Raw genomic sequence first — 14814 nt, forward strand, 5'->3', positions numbered from 1 at the left:
CCCAGAACAAATGGCTGTATATTATACAGGAGGGAGCAGTTGGGCTGCCAGACTGGGAATGCACTAGGCCATCTGGCCCAGGCAGTCGCTCCAAAATCCTCAGCTTTGTTTTCACCCCCCGACTCCAAACAACACATTTTCCACTGTGATGAGTTTACATTTTCCCAAACACACAGGTCCTGATCATGCATGCAAATTTCAGACTTCTGCATTCTTCTCCATATGAGGAAATTAAAATCACCTGCACTTTCTGACATGCAACCAAAGGAACACTGAAGCTGCTGGAACCTGGCTCGATTGCAAACTTTCTCTCTTGCATTTTCAAAGGCGCATTGTGCTCAATAGCTCAGATTCTGCAGAGTTCTTTTCTGAATGGATTCATAATATTTTAATCGCCTATGTGCCAGCCACAGAGCCATGCAATATGCTGAGCAGAGAGCTGATTGAATACCTGTGTGCATTGGCACAGCAGGATCGTGGCAAAAATGGGAAACTACATATGTACCATGTGCATCATGCTCAGCGGCAGGGAGGGGAGGGAACAGACATCTATAGAGTTATTTGAAACAATGTTTGATATAGCATCTAGAATGCCTTACATGGGGGAAAGTTCTGCAGGAAACAGCTCTACTTATTTCTACAAAGTGCATTAGGACTGAACTGTGAAAAGATCTGCTCTCAGCACTGAAGAGAACTTAACGTTGTTCAGTGAAGGGTATTTTTTATCAGGTTGCATACATGTATATTTACATGCACATCATTCCAGAGCTGAGAAGCACCGACGGCATCCAGCTTTACATTGCCAATACGTCCAATGCCAAGTGCAATATAGACACATAAAACACAACATGATACATGCACACACTTGAAGGCCTGACCAGTGTTAAAACTTCAGGGACAAATTCACAAGTTTGGGGCAAGGGAAGTAAGATTGGGTGTTTGCTTATATGCATGCAGAGACAAAATTAATGCCCATAAGCCTAAATCAGCTCTCACTGAAGACCAATTGGGGTAAGCTTTGTCACTATACCAGGACCCAAGTCTAATTTCTTAGGCAATATTGGAGACTGCTAAATATAGGCAAGCAGTTGCATGCAGGTACTGTCCCATTTAAGCCAACAATGGCTTATTCATGAGTAACTATTTCAAGATTTCTATCCAAAATATACCCTTGTCTATTCTTAGGCTTTAGGGGTTGTTTTTAAAAAAACATACAGATGAAGTTGGGATAATATCCATGACTCATAAAACACTATTACTACCTGCTTTATTTTTTTTAAAGCAATATCTCAAGCCCAGCATCTGTCCTTGACTTTCATACAGAGTCTCAAGCATCCAGACATTTAAACAAAGAAATAATACTAATACTAATACAATTGAATGAAAGTGATTGCAATCACTGTGGATAATAAACCATCTATTAAAGTTTATTTTTCTGAATTAAATTATTATAGTTACCTACATGCTTATGTCAATATCACTATAGATTTAAACCACCCTTTCCCTTCAATGGTGTCTCTTCACTGACACATTCCTAGAGGCAAAGGGGACAACCTATTTGTTCATTAACCTTTTCAGATATATTTTTTAAAAAATAATATTTGCAACAAATGTCTTTGAAACAGTGACTGCCGTGTAGGACAGTCATTGTTGACGAAGGCACGTGCGCAAGTCTCCCACTGACGCCACCCCATTAAGGCATGCATGCGCCTGTCACAGTTTCATTTTGGAGTCATCATTCCATTATCCAATTTGTTCTGAGTCGTGTGTACTGGAATACTGCCCCTCTAAGTAGGTTGACAATATATGTTTAACTTGCATTAAAGATTAAAGATTTTTTTCTCCAACCAGGCTTTGCACAATTTAATTACAAGCTGAAAGTTACTCGGGAATCTCCTATATATTATGCACACTGTGCGCTAAACCGCTAGCGATGTCTCCACATTTGGACACGTTGGCAAGCCCTATGTAGCACTGACCTTCCTTCCTTGATTAACTAGCGCACAGGCTTCAAGACCTCCCAAGCAAATTTGTTTCGAGCAGAAATTTAGCAAGCGTCTTTGCTTTCCAGAAATAATAATCAGATCACCACACGCACAAAAACTGATACAGCCACTGATTATATTTAAAGGCACATGTGCCACTTCTGAACACATTCATGGGCCTAACAAGGAAGCAAATAACACAACACACTTGTATCCACCAGCTTGCTATTTTCTACATTCACATCCACATCCAGAAGAGGCTTTTAATGTAGTTCTGTATCGACATTCTCCCTCAGATCTTGGTTCTGTCTATGTTATTTGTCAGTGATACTCTTCGATCCCACCCCAAACTCAGAAAAAGATACTGTATTTTCCTCACTGCAGATTTAGATACAGAAGGGGGTGGGGGAATTGAGACATCCTCCAAAGGTGATTATAGACTGTAATATCTATATTATAAATGCTACAAACAAACAAAGGCTGCAATCCTGCATTCAGGCTTCTTAAATCTCACCATCATATTTAAGTGAAGGATGGCAGACTATTCACCTTTTATTTTCCTAAGAAAACTCACAGATGATTTGACAACAATGCAATCATAAGCAAAGTGCCTTGTTAAAGGAAAGTGCTTTAAAGCTATAGAAACTCAAATAGTCGCTTTCCACCAGGGGGATCATAATTATGAAAGGTGGAAACATCATCTCTTACATGACTGTAATATAAAAGCTGTTCAATTATAATATTTAATGGTATTTTTGTAACAATTCCTCATGAAATACACAAGACACACCCCAAAGCACTGTGAGGGCTTCTGCCAATTTAAATATGAGCTCACAGATCCATTTTCAGCCAATTCTGATCACCACTTTTTCGAGACTTGCTGTTAGAGAATTGTTCCTGTTTTTGTTTCAGCCCCTGCTACAGACTCTTTCAAAAGAGTATCTTTCAATTAGCTGTATCTGAATGATGGAATTGTCTAACATAATTACTTCATTTTCTTTCTTTTTCTTTCTATTGTAAGACAGCCATCAATAGCAGGAAAAGATGTTTAGGGACCATCAAAGACAGTGTTCTAAAACAAACTCAGCACTTTGACCTTTCTGGTTTGGTGTCAAAAAGCCACCAAAAACAAAGCCAAGCAATAAAAGTTTTTGAAGGCAGAATTTGAAACACCCAGAAACTGGTTTATAAATGTGTGCAAATGTTGGAGATTTTGTCTGGCCTTTTTAAAGTGGAAACACAAAAAACCCAACTTTATAGAAAAACAAAACTTGAATAAGACTATGTACCTCAACTGATTACTTCAAATGATTAACATGAATGCTAATCAGATCTGATTTTAAAGTATTTTAATTTTAGATTCTTTTTTTAAAAAAGAAATGTTTTTAATTAAATCATAGCACAAAATTATTGTGATTTGGGGAGGCAAAATTCTTGCCTCCTGTTTTGGTTCTCTCTCTGTGTGTAGCCTTTTACCTGCAAACACAATTGCTTGGCTTTGGGTATGTACACATACAAACACACACTTGAGCGTTCTGAAGCAAATGTCATACTCAAAATTAGCCTGCATCACAGGAACAGCTCCCCATATTACAAATTAAAACTAGGCTTGTATTTGAACGTAGCATTTCTAAAACAGTCACTTAACCTCCCGGCATACATTTCACTGCCTAGTTATGCAGCTGCAAAGCTCTAATGAGTTAATCGCTGTCCCCCCTCCCCGCACCCCAAAAAAACAACCACCAAAAAACACTAGCAATGTCATTGCAAATAAGAGAAGGATAAATATTTGCTACACTGGCTGGTTGCTGTTTTTGCGTGGCTGTGTTTGTTTTCTATTTCTTTTCATTCGTATAATTAAAGTGAGTTGGGGGCGGGGGAGAGAAGAATCCTGTGATCTGAACGCCTTCAGGGAGTAGAAAGCCGCACGTTATTTATTTATTTCAAACAGCAACTGTGCCTAATTAAAACTTCGGATTTGGGGGGAGACAAAATTAATCTCTGTGTGTGTGACAAATAACATTGCCCTCCCCGCCTCTCCTCCTCCTTCTGGCCGCAACCCGATCTCAGTTCCTTATTTGGCCCTGGCCCATTAGAGAGGTTGGCCAGGAGGCTGTGACGGCGATCCTGTACCTTTAAGGCGGCGGCGCCTTCACCCCGCCCTGGCTCCCGGCCAATCTAAAAGCGGGAGCAGGAGGCGCTTTGCCCATCGCAGCCAAACGCCGATTCCAAAGCGCTCTTTCGCCTGAGCTGCGCGCGGCTTGCCCTGGGCTCTGCAGCCGCAGGCGCGCTTTCCTTTCCAAGCGGATGGACTTCATCCCTAGCTCGCAGAGGCGAGATTTCCGTCATCTCATCGCTCCTGCTTTAGGAGGACTTTCCCCCTTTCTGTGCTCTAACCGTTAGGCCTGCTGGCTCTCTCCTCTACCTGGACTTTCAAGAGGCTAGGAATTTGGAGTAGGAAATGTGAGGGTGGGGGAAAGCGAGAGAAATCCTTCGCACTTAATGCGCCCCAATAGCAACTGTCCGCTCTTAACAGAATCATAGAATTGGAAAGGGGTCTCAGGATCATCTAGTCCAACCCCTCGCAATGCAGGAATATATATATAGCTGTCCCGTACAGGGATCGAACCAGAAGATGAGGCCCGTTTGAAAACTCTGGCCGATGTTAGAAAATATCCTCCGGCTCTCGCCCAAGAAACCAGGTCTTTGTGGGACTGGTTTGGATAGGAGTTTATCAACTTCACCCGGCCGTGCAAAGCCAGGATCCGCGGGCAGACAGTTGGAACAAAGGTCTACCGAGCCAAGTGGGGGTTACTTCGGGGTAAACTTGGCCAGGACAGCAAAGGGGCTGAAATGGAATTGGTATCTTGGGGTGGGGAGAGGAGAAAAACCCAACCCCCTCTCCCCCTAATTTGCTGATCTGTGTCAAGTTGCCCGAGCGGCTGCGCCTCCCCCCAGGAAGAGGGACTGAGCTGCACGGCCTGTTGCAGCGTGCACACAAAAGCAGTCGCACGTTACGCGCCTTGACCTCACCTCACTCGGCGCGCTCCCCGCGTCGATCGCCGGCTCCGCAATTCTGGGGACGCACACAGGCAACCAACCAACTGGTCCCCCCAGCCAGCCCCCAGTCTCAGCTTCCTGCAACCCGCGGCGAACCGAACCAAACGCGTTGCCTGCGCGCCCCCTCCAACCACCCCAGACACAGCTTGATCTCTCCGAGGGAGAAAGTATACAGGCACGAATTAAGACGGGAGGAACTTACTTGTTTTGTCATGGAGTCGATTAAGCGGACATAAAAATCCTGTTCTGTTCTGATCCCTACGAGCAGGAGAGGAGGAATGGGGAGTGGGGAAGAGAAATAAATTAATCAAGAGCGTCGTTACGATAAATAATGCAGAAAATGACAAAATGGACAGATCGGTGTTTTCTTGAACTTCAGTTACTCGGCCGTCCAGGAGCAAGAGGGAAGGGCCTTGGAACCGATTGTCATAATAATCACCATTATTGTTACTGTTATTTATTGTCATCATTACCAAGCACAACCCTAAAAAAATTTGTGGGGATGGATCACGAAAATAACAAGGACGTAAGCATTCCGAAAAGCAAGTGCACCCGGGTTCAAATTCCTTGTCACTCCAGCATGCACACAAACACTTCGAAGACACCCCTCCCTTCTTTTTTTGGATGGCGCGTGTTCCGGTGTCCCTTTGCCCTCATCGGTCCCAGTCTGACTTGTCACCCCGCCTTAACCCCCACCCCAGCGCATATATATTATAAGGGAGAGTGGAGGCGAAAATAGAGTTTTCCCTCTTTTCCTTGAGTTTGACTGCATGGTCGTAGACAAGATTTTTTGGGAGGGTAGGCCTTTTATTAGGGGAGCAGGGCTTTGGGGGACAGAACCTCCGTTTGCTATGCATTTTTATTGATTTACATTGATTTGGAGGGGGCAGCTGCCCCTCCCTGCTCCGCCTTGGCGACCTCCATGTTTGACTGACCAAAGTGGAACATTGTGTCTGGTGAGCTGGAAACATGCAAAGCGAAAGCAGTCGCCACGTGGGGAAGGAAAGAGAATCTGCCCTGCCTTGTGGGACTACTGGAGAGGTGGCTTTTCCCCTTTTCTTTTCCTCTGATCCATTTCCCCCCTAAAGCATCCCAACGAGGCGAGCCCTTCTCCCCTCCCCGGCTTCTCACTTCCAGGAGTAAACAGTTCACTTGAGCCAGGGAGCTCCCTAGAGCTTTCAAGCCGCCGCGAGCTTGTCAGGGTTGGGCCGAGCCAGGAAAGGGGCTCACCATTGCTGTAGAGGAGCTGCAGCCGGTAATGGATCCCGTTGTTCGTCTTTTCGCTGTTGGCTTCCTGAATGGAAAAGGGGCGCACACATATAAGAACGATCGCAGACCACCGGGACGCTCCAAACTCACTCTGCGCTTTTCTTTACTTTGTTCTTAGTTTCTACACACAAACACACACATCCCGCTTTCTTTCTTTTTCCTTTTCCCATTCAAGCGGGGATTTAGCTTGAAGCACTTAACCAAAAGTGCCAAAAGAAAGAGAGACCTGGGGCAGGGCTGCAACCGAAGAGAAGCCCACGAGGGAAGCGCAGGGATGGAGGGGACACGCCTTGATGTCACGAAGACATTCGACGGGGTGGGGGCGTTGTAGTGGCATGAAGTTGTCAAACTGGCTCAATTGTGGTGGTGGTTCTGAGGGGAGAAAGGGACCCTGCGAGCGTTTGGAAGGCGAATCGTCTGGTAGGGATTTTGCAAAGGCAATGTTATGCCCCCGCTCCCAATAGCGTGCAAAATAGTTGCAAAGCTAATTTTAAGGCATGGAGGTGTGGAATTGCTCTCTTTCTCTCTGGTGATGGGCTGTGCAAGGGGTGGGGGAGGGTTACAATTCGCAGGTGAGGCAGTCGGAGCCTCTTCACCACCCACCCACCCTGCACTTCACACGTTCACTTACTTTCTCCTTCTCCACGAAGCCCACGAAGGCGGTGCGCTCGATCTCCACCGGCTGCCCCTGCCGGTCGTACAGAGCCAGCACGAAGTGGAAGAAGTTCGATTTCCTCAAGTTGGAAGGCGGCTGCTTCTCGAAATGAGCCCGGGCCAGGCCCACCCCGCTGCAGCCAAAGACACACACGGTTAGAGAGCCCCGAGGCGGTCCCAAGACCCTCTTAACTCCCATCTCCAAGGGGGTCTCTCTCCCACATGCCACCCCTGCTCGCTGGAGTTAGGGCACAAGACGCCACGGAGTAAGGGGCGCCGGGGCTAGCGAGCCGAAATGCACTCCAAGTCCCAGGCCAGGGTCCCGCACGGCTTTCTAAAATGCCCAGCAAGCTTTCGGATCACAGCTAAAGGGCCCTCACCCACGTCCATTTCAGGCCTGGTCCTCCTATTCTCCAGCAGAAAATTCTGTGAAACTCACTAGCCCGAAGGAGAAACCAGAGCAGGTGGCTCAGTCCTACAGGGGAGGCAAACTTAGTGATTCAGCTATTTTGTTGCCTTTCTTTCTTTCTTTCTTTCTTTCTTTCTCTCGCGTGTTGGAGCGCCTGGCTCCTCGGAGCCAGAAAGGAAGAAACAATGCTCTCCAAAGTGATTATGATTTTATTTTTTTTATGAAACATTTATTTTCCTCCTGAAACACCCACCTCCACCCACAAATCTTCTATTTCCACTTTGTAAAGCTCAGGTTGAATTATACGTTGCTTTAAGCTGCCCGAGATAGCTGAGCTTTGCTTTCCCAGCGCTGTTCTTTCGCAGTCCCCTCCGCTCTGGCCTCAGCTGTCAGGGAAACCCGCCATGCGCCTTATCTTTCCGCCCGAGCTTTTAAGAGCGCCTCTGGCTCCATCGCCTCTCCGGTTCTTTGCGGTGGGAACCATCCCGCCACAGGCTGCCTAGGAAAACTTTAAACATTTCAACCTTTGGGTTGTCCCTGCAGAACTTTCCCTTCCTCAGAGGGGCTTTTTTCTTGGGGGTGGTAGTGGGCAGAGAAGGATGGACGTGAAATACAGCCGAACATGACAGTTAAAACCGAGAGTTGGCTCTTGGTTCCGGATCCGTCTTAGCAAATGCGCCCCAGGCTGCAATCCGAACCGGGGCTGGCTTGGAGGCGAGTCCCACGGCAATAATTCGGACTTGCTTCCGCGCAAACACGGACAGCAAGAGGGGTGTGTGAAAGAGGAAGATTTAGAGATGTCCGGGACAGAGGCTTTGCAGAATGCAAGGCTGTGGAGGGCGGGAAGAGCATCCACGGAGGAGGAGGATGACTACCAATAAATATTGCAAAGGTTTTGCAGAAGGGACACACACACGCGTCTAGCGTTGTGCATCTAGAAAAAGTTCATTGCCTGTTGCAACTCACTCACAAAAATCGAGGCTTTGGGAGGAAACGGGGGTCAATTCGCATTAGTGCTTATATCTTCTGGAGGGTTATGCTGGGGAAGGAAGAGCGTTGCACCTATTAATGTAGCTTTTTTGAGAGATGGAGAGACGGTTATGAGACTGGGGGCATCGGAAAAGTAAACATATTGTGAAAACCATTTTGGGGAGGAGGAGGGGAAATGGAAATTGTGAGCGAGAGACAGAGAAAGACGTGTTTGCCCAACTAGGAAGGAAGAGCCAACGCGCGTAAAGACGCCACTGACAAGGCGCTTGCAACAACAAAAAGTGCCCCCAGCGCAAAAGTCCTGCAGGCAAAAAGTCGGCTGCGGGGAGCTGGTGTTGCTGGAGAGGTAGCCTGCCGAGACAAGAAGGGAGAGGAGGGCAAGGCAAGGGGAGCGAGGGATGCTGCGCCAGCGCCTACGTACCTCTGCGCGGCCGTGTTTGCATCCAGGACGCCGGCGCCCTGCATCCAGGTCCTGACCGCGTTCATGCCCGCGCCGAGGGGCTCTTCCTTCATGCTGCTCCCACTCCGCTGAATGCTTTCCTGGATCCCAAACATGAATTAAAAGCAACCAGGACCCTCCCTTCTTCTTAAAAAAATAGTAATAATATAGATCTAAGAGAGAGAGAACGACAACAACACAAAACACAACAACAAAGAATAGTGTTGATGATAATAAATCGCCAGGGAGTGTTTTTTTTTCTTGCTTGCTTTCTCTCTCTCTCTCTTTCTCGCTCTTTGCTTTGCTTTCTTTCTTTTTCTCTGGAACCGCTGCTGGAATCAAAGCAAATCAGAGAAAATCAAACACAGACATTGAAAGGGAGAAGCAGCAGCAGCAGCGGGGGAGGAAAAACAAAACGAGGGAGAATCCAGAGGGGGACCGAAATCGCCCTCCCCCGGGGTTGGCCGCGGATGCTCTTGGCTTGGCTGGTGGCGAGCTGGTTCTTGTCGAGGCTGCGTGGCGGAGTGGCCTTTGGAGGAGAAAAATAACAACAATAATATTTTTTAAAAAAAAAAATGATGATGAAGATGAAGATGACGACGATCGTTTGTTCGCTGGCCGGGATCGCGCCAGAAGCCGGAGGACGAAGGCGCCGTCCCCGTTCCGCGCCGAAGTCACCCTGCTTGGGATCGCCGGAGAAAGAAGGCAGTTTAAGAAACAATAGGATCGACTGGAGCGGCGGCGGCTTTTGCTGCGGCGGCGGCGGCGGCGGCGCCCTTGGCTACCTCAAGTGTCATTTTCCAGTGACAAGAGAGCGGCAAGTTTGCTGCCTCCCGCGCGCTCTTCTTTCTGGTGCCTTTTCTTCCTGGCTTTTCTTTCCCTCCAGCCAAAGATCTTTCCCCCCTCTTTCTTTAATATGTATATATTAATATATATATTTGCTTTTTTTTCGTTCTCCGGAGCTCCTCTGGCTCCTCTCTCTCTCTCCTGCCTTTCTTCCCCAGCGCAGGAAGCTGCCTGCCTGCCTGGCTGGCTGGCTGCTGGAAAGAGCGAGAGAGGAAGACACGCCGGCAAAGGTAAGCAGCAGCAGCAGCAGCAGCAGCAGCCTCCGCGGGTGGACGGCGATCCTCTTGGCTTCTTCCCTCCCCCCTTCTTCCCTCCCCCCCACGCGCTCGAACCGGAGTGATTTGCAGTCTTTCCCAATGGAATCCGCTCCGACTCTCCCCGCAGCCAAACACGAGCGCAGCAGCCCCAGCGGGCAGGGGGCGGGGCCCGGCCCGGGCCCGGCTCCGCCCTCTCCATTTGCATAGCGTCACAACTTCCTCAGCCGCGCCGCGGCTCGCCAATGGGCGGCGAGGAACTCCGAGGTGCGTCGCGCGGCGGGCCGGGGGGATACGCCCCGCTCATTAGCATCGCCCCGCCCCGCTCGCCTCGCCGGGAAAAGACCGGAGAAAGTTGCCAGCCAGGGCGCGAGAGCCGCGGGCGGCGAGGAGAAGGAAGGAAGGGGAAAAGGGGACAGGATCGGGTTGGGAAGAGGCAGGATCGGAGTGGAAAGGCGCAAAGGCAGGCGGAGAGCAGCGCGCTGGCTCTCCGGCAGCAGCCTCGTGGTGTTGTTTTTGTTTTAAGACGCGTGGAAGTTCGGGCTGGCGAGGCGCGCCGTCCAGCAACTGATTGCTCGCTCTTGGCCTCTCGCGATCCCATCGCTAAACCAAAGGTGGCTGCAGTTTGGGTTTCTTTTTCCCTCTCCAGCACATCGAGTTAAATATTTCCAATATAGCAGCCTCCCCCAAGTTCCCACGCGATCGAAAGAGGCGAGTTTGCCCTCCAGGTTTCGCGTGAAATGGGCACAGGGACCAAGGTCCTTCTTCCCGCTGCCTCGACGATTCGTCCGCCGCTCGTCTCAAAGTTACGTGCCCAAGGTGCGGGTGGGGTTACTTTCGTGCTGTGCAGCCCTTCAGCCAACCACAAAAAAATAATATTAAAATTTTTAAAAAAGGAACGCCCTCCAATGCTGTTGTTGCTGCGGCTGCTGCTGCTGCTGCTGTTGTTGTTGTTGCGGGCCACAGTGACAGGCTCTTCCGACTGGATGCAACCCCCACCATCCTTTCCATAATGGAGACGATTTTGTGAGCACAGCTGTCACCCACCACCAAGCTGGTGTTCCTCTTTTTTAAAAAAGAGCAGATGATCCGTCCGCATTGTTAATTTCACTCTCACGACCGATTGTACAGTTCCCCCCCTCACCCCATCACCCAGAGATTCGTGGGATTTGTTTCTAATTTATAGTCGGACGAGGTCATAAGGCAGATGCCTGCAAAAAAACTGAAACAAAAGCACCCACACAAAATATGCCTTGTGTTTTTTAAAATAAGAATCCGTCGTTCGGAGTCTTCATTGCGCAGATAGCTCAGCGCGTTATTATTATTATTATTATTATTATTATTATTATTATGTCTCTCTCGTCCTCCCTTATTTCTTTTCACGTGGCCTCCACATAGTAGAAGTCACTCTCCGACGAGGAAGTGCCACTTCTCACCCCACCAAGGGCATAAAAATTATTATTTCTTTTCTCCTTTACCAATAAACCAAGGGCGCATCAGTTTTAAAAGTGCCTAATGGGCTCATTTTATCCCTCTTTCAAATCCAGGAAGGTCTGGTAATTCTTTTTTAGGATGGGGAGTGGTGGGGCAGAATGGAGAAAGGACCCTTTCCTGAAAGAAAAGAGTTTCACTTCAGTTTAGAACGATTTCCATTAGAATGGTGATGGTTTTTCATTCTTGTAATCCGGAGTCTTGGAAACACGTGTCTCAAATAGGACGCTGTGGTTCAAATGGACGGGGTTAGCGGCGATGGGTTTTTATGTATATATATATATATATATATATATATATATATATACACACACACACACACACACACACACACACAAGCCCACTATTTTCTTTTTCTTGCTTGGTTTGTTCCGAGAAAGAGAAGACGACGAAGACAGTTGAAAGAAACCCAGTGATGCATGCACACGAGCGCCACACGTGTAACACGTATCTTTGTGGCAGTTTCTTCGCACAAACGCTCTCAAGAACCACCCCTCTCTCTCCAGAGAGAGAGAGAGAGAGATTACATACCCATACACGCACACTCTGCAACATTTCCGCTGCAAGCAGCGTTCTGGAACCGACTCAAATTCTGGAGCTGACTTAAGTCTCCGCGCGTCAAAACTCTCCCCGCGTTCCTTTTCCTTCCTCTCTCGATCGCCTTGATCGCCAAGTGCCAGAGCCTCCCGCTTTCTCGTACTTGACGTCTAGCGGGACATCTTCGTGCGTGCCCCCTAACTGCTTATCTTCCCTAAAAGTGATCTAGCCCTCCGCCCCAAACCTCTCCATGCGTGTCGGATTCTCCCCAAAGAGCAACTTCTCATCAGCGGTGCTAGCATATGGAGAGGGGCACTTTGACAAGCCTAGTCAGCCTTTTTATAATAACGTGGCGCAAAAACAAACGCTTTATCCTCCCAGGGTAAATCAACTGATCGTTAGGAAGTTGCAGCCAGAGACTTGACTTGTTCTTTTCTCTTTTCCTGCCCAAAGACTGCGGGCTTGGTATCCTCTCCCAGCCCTTCTCGCAAATAAGACTTTTATATGGGAGAAACTTTAAAACTAAATACAGGGTGGCTTTCTCCGACTTTCCTTCTTTCTTTTTGTCCGTGTCTACACGTGTAAATCTGCACAGGTGTTGCACCGACGTTGTTCACGCTTGCAAAAACATGCAAATAATGTGGTTCTAACACCTTGTATTGCAGCGTATTGATAAAGAGCCTCTTTCAAAATTCACTTGCCTCAATATGCAGATAATATAACAGATGATTATAGATAGACACACAGACAAACATCAGTTTATAAACTGATTTCCAGGAAGGCAGACAGGTAACCACTGACAGAGATCTGATTTCATTTCTTTCCATGGGGCCATTTTGAACATCCATAGCTCTTTGTAGGTACTTCTGTCTACCTGTATTTCAAATGAATATTGAATGAAGAGGGCAACACATGTTTGCAGCATTGTGTCCAAAACCCCACAAGTCAAAGACTGCTGTGAGTACAAAATTCAGCTTCATTTTAACTGACATTGGTGCCTATATTTGTGAAGATCAAGAAATCTGGCAATGGAGTGCATTGCTTTACCAGAGTCTCACTGAGTATACAAATAGGGGCATGTGCTGTACAGGGTTCATCTGAGTAGAACAGTGAATGGTCATAAAATCTGCATTGTGTGCAGGCTTAATATTTAATATTCCTATGTAACCTTTACTGATATTATCATTATTATTTTCTGCAAACTATCTGGGATCCTTATGGTGATGGGTGGGCCAGAAATCCTCTAGATATGAATAAATATTAAACTGACAGAGTCAGCAGGAGTTCACACAATTACCTGGTCAGCACAGAATAATACCTGCATTTATGTACATTCTCCATTCAACTTAATCAAACACATGCATAGTTAATTTCACTAGGGGGAGGTAGTTGGCTTCAAATCTACCTGGAAGTCCCAAAGCCTGAGGACCTGGTACCCTGCTCCTTATTCCAAGTTTTGTAGGCGTGGGCATAGCCAGGGGGGTGCAGGGGGGCAGCTGCCCCCCAGTCAATCAAGTAAATAAATAAAAATACTTAACTGACCAATTGCGTCACCGATAACTCAGTTTTGCCCCCTCCTAGCATAAAACCTACTTCCACCTAAAATAAGCCCATGTTTATAGGACATGGTTGTAATTACTTAGTGGTGAACGCATTCTGCACGTGCTTAATAAACCCACTTTTTGAGCTGAAATTAAATTTCCTAAGATTCTTTTAAACTTTCTATTTTCCAAAGTTGGAATCAAATATTCTCCAGGTATTCTCTGGATGCTTGAGTACTCTTTGAATATCATCTAAAATATTTTGTTGTTGTTCATATTTAATAACCAACGATAACAGATATTGGCCAACTGATACATATATATATATATATATATATATATATGGCAACATCTGATCATCAACTTGCAGTGACACTTCATATCTGATTGCATGGACCACTGACACATAGTTGTCTATCACAGTGTTTTTCTAATGGTTTATATCCCATGAATACACTCCACAGCATCTGTCATGGAATGTATGTATGTTTTTTCCAACTGTAGATCAGCCTTCCCCAACCTGAGGATTACAACTCCAATTGGCCCCACTCAACATTGCCAGAGGTCAGAAATGATGGGAGGTGCTGCCCAAAAAATCTGGAGGTCATTAGGTTGGGGGAAGCTATTGCAGATAATTCTGGGTCATGCTCTATGCAAGAAGGCAAGGGGACAGATGCTCCTCTAGATGAGCCACGTAGTCCAAGCTTTCATTTACAAAACAAATAAAGCAAGCCTTTGTATGACCTCACATACGAGGCAAAATGTCTATTTTGTTCATTTCCTTTATAAGAAACCAGCCTGTAGCATTTTTTAGCCAATGAATGTAGTCATGGCAAGGGCTGACATTTAGGAAAGGAGGTGTAGCCAATTAGACAAAGAAGTGTAGGGTGAAACAACTCTCATCAGTAGAAGGAACTTCTTGGATAATTGTTTCAGCCTTTCATTCTGGTCTCCTCTGATGGAAAAGTGATTGCTGCCTGGCTGAAAACAATTCAGGTATCCAGGATTTTAGTGCAGCTGTGATTGGGATGGGGTGGGGAGGTAACCAAAACCAAAAGGAAGCGGGAAAGGTGGGACTTCATGATCTTGCGGATCCCATGTGGTAGAACAACAAAAAAAGATCCCTTCTACACTGCAGAGTATGATCACTAATGATCAGCAAGCTGCCTTTCAGTTGTTCTTCCCACTGAGATCTCCACCATAAGCTAGAAAGAAAGAAAGAAAGAAAGAAAGAAAGAAAGAAAGAAAGAAAGAAAGAAAGAAAGAAAGCTACAATCACATTTGACATCATTTGATGGTTGACATGCAAAAAATATAGAATATTAGAAGGTGTTTGTTT

The 14814-nt window shown here is 46.7% G+C and overlaps 1 protein-coding gene across 8 annotated transcripts in view; it reads right to left on the reverse strand.

The window, feature by feature from the left end:
• Nucleotides 1-9947, reverse strand: part of EBF1 (EBF transcription factor 1) — a 386228-nt gene extending 376281 nt beyond the window's left edge. For all 8 annotated transcript variants that reach the window (XM_079968255.1, XM_079968251.1, XM_079968254.1 and 5 more), the window contains exons 1-4: nt 8789-9947; nt 6946-7102; nt 6276-6339; nt 5248-5303 (exon numbers count right to left, since the gene is read on the reverse strand). In XM_079968255.1, the coding sequence (XP_079824381.1) occupies nt 5248-5303; nt 6276-6339; nt 6946-7102; nt 8789-8922 (411 nt within the window). In that variant the 5' untranslated portion in view covers nt 8923-9947. The remainder of the gene's footprint in view (nt 1-5247; nt 5304-6275; nt 6340-6945; nt 7103-8788) is intronic.
• Nucleotides 9948-14814: the final 4867 nt, after the last annotated feature.

Source organism: Podarcis cretensis, assembly GCF_951804945.1.
Source record: "Podarcis cretensis genome assembly, chromosome: 2".
In the NCBI taxonomy this organism is placed as follows: Eukaryota; Metazoa; Chordata; class Lepidosauria; order Squamata; family Lacertidae; genus Podarcis; species Podarcis cretensis.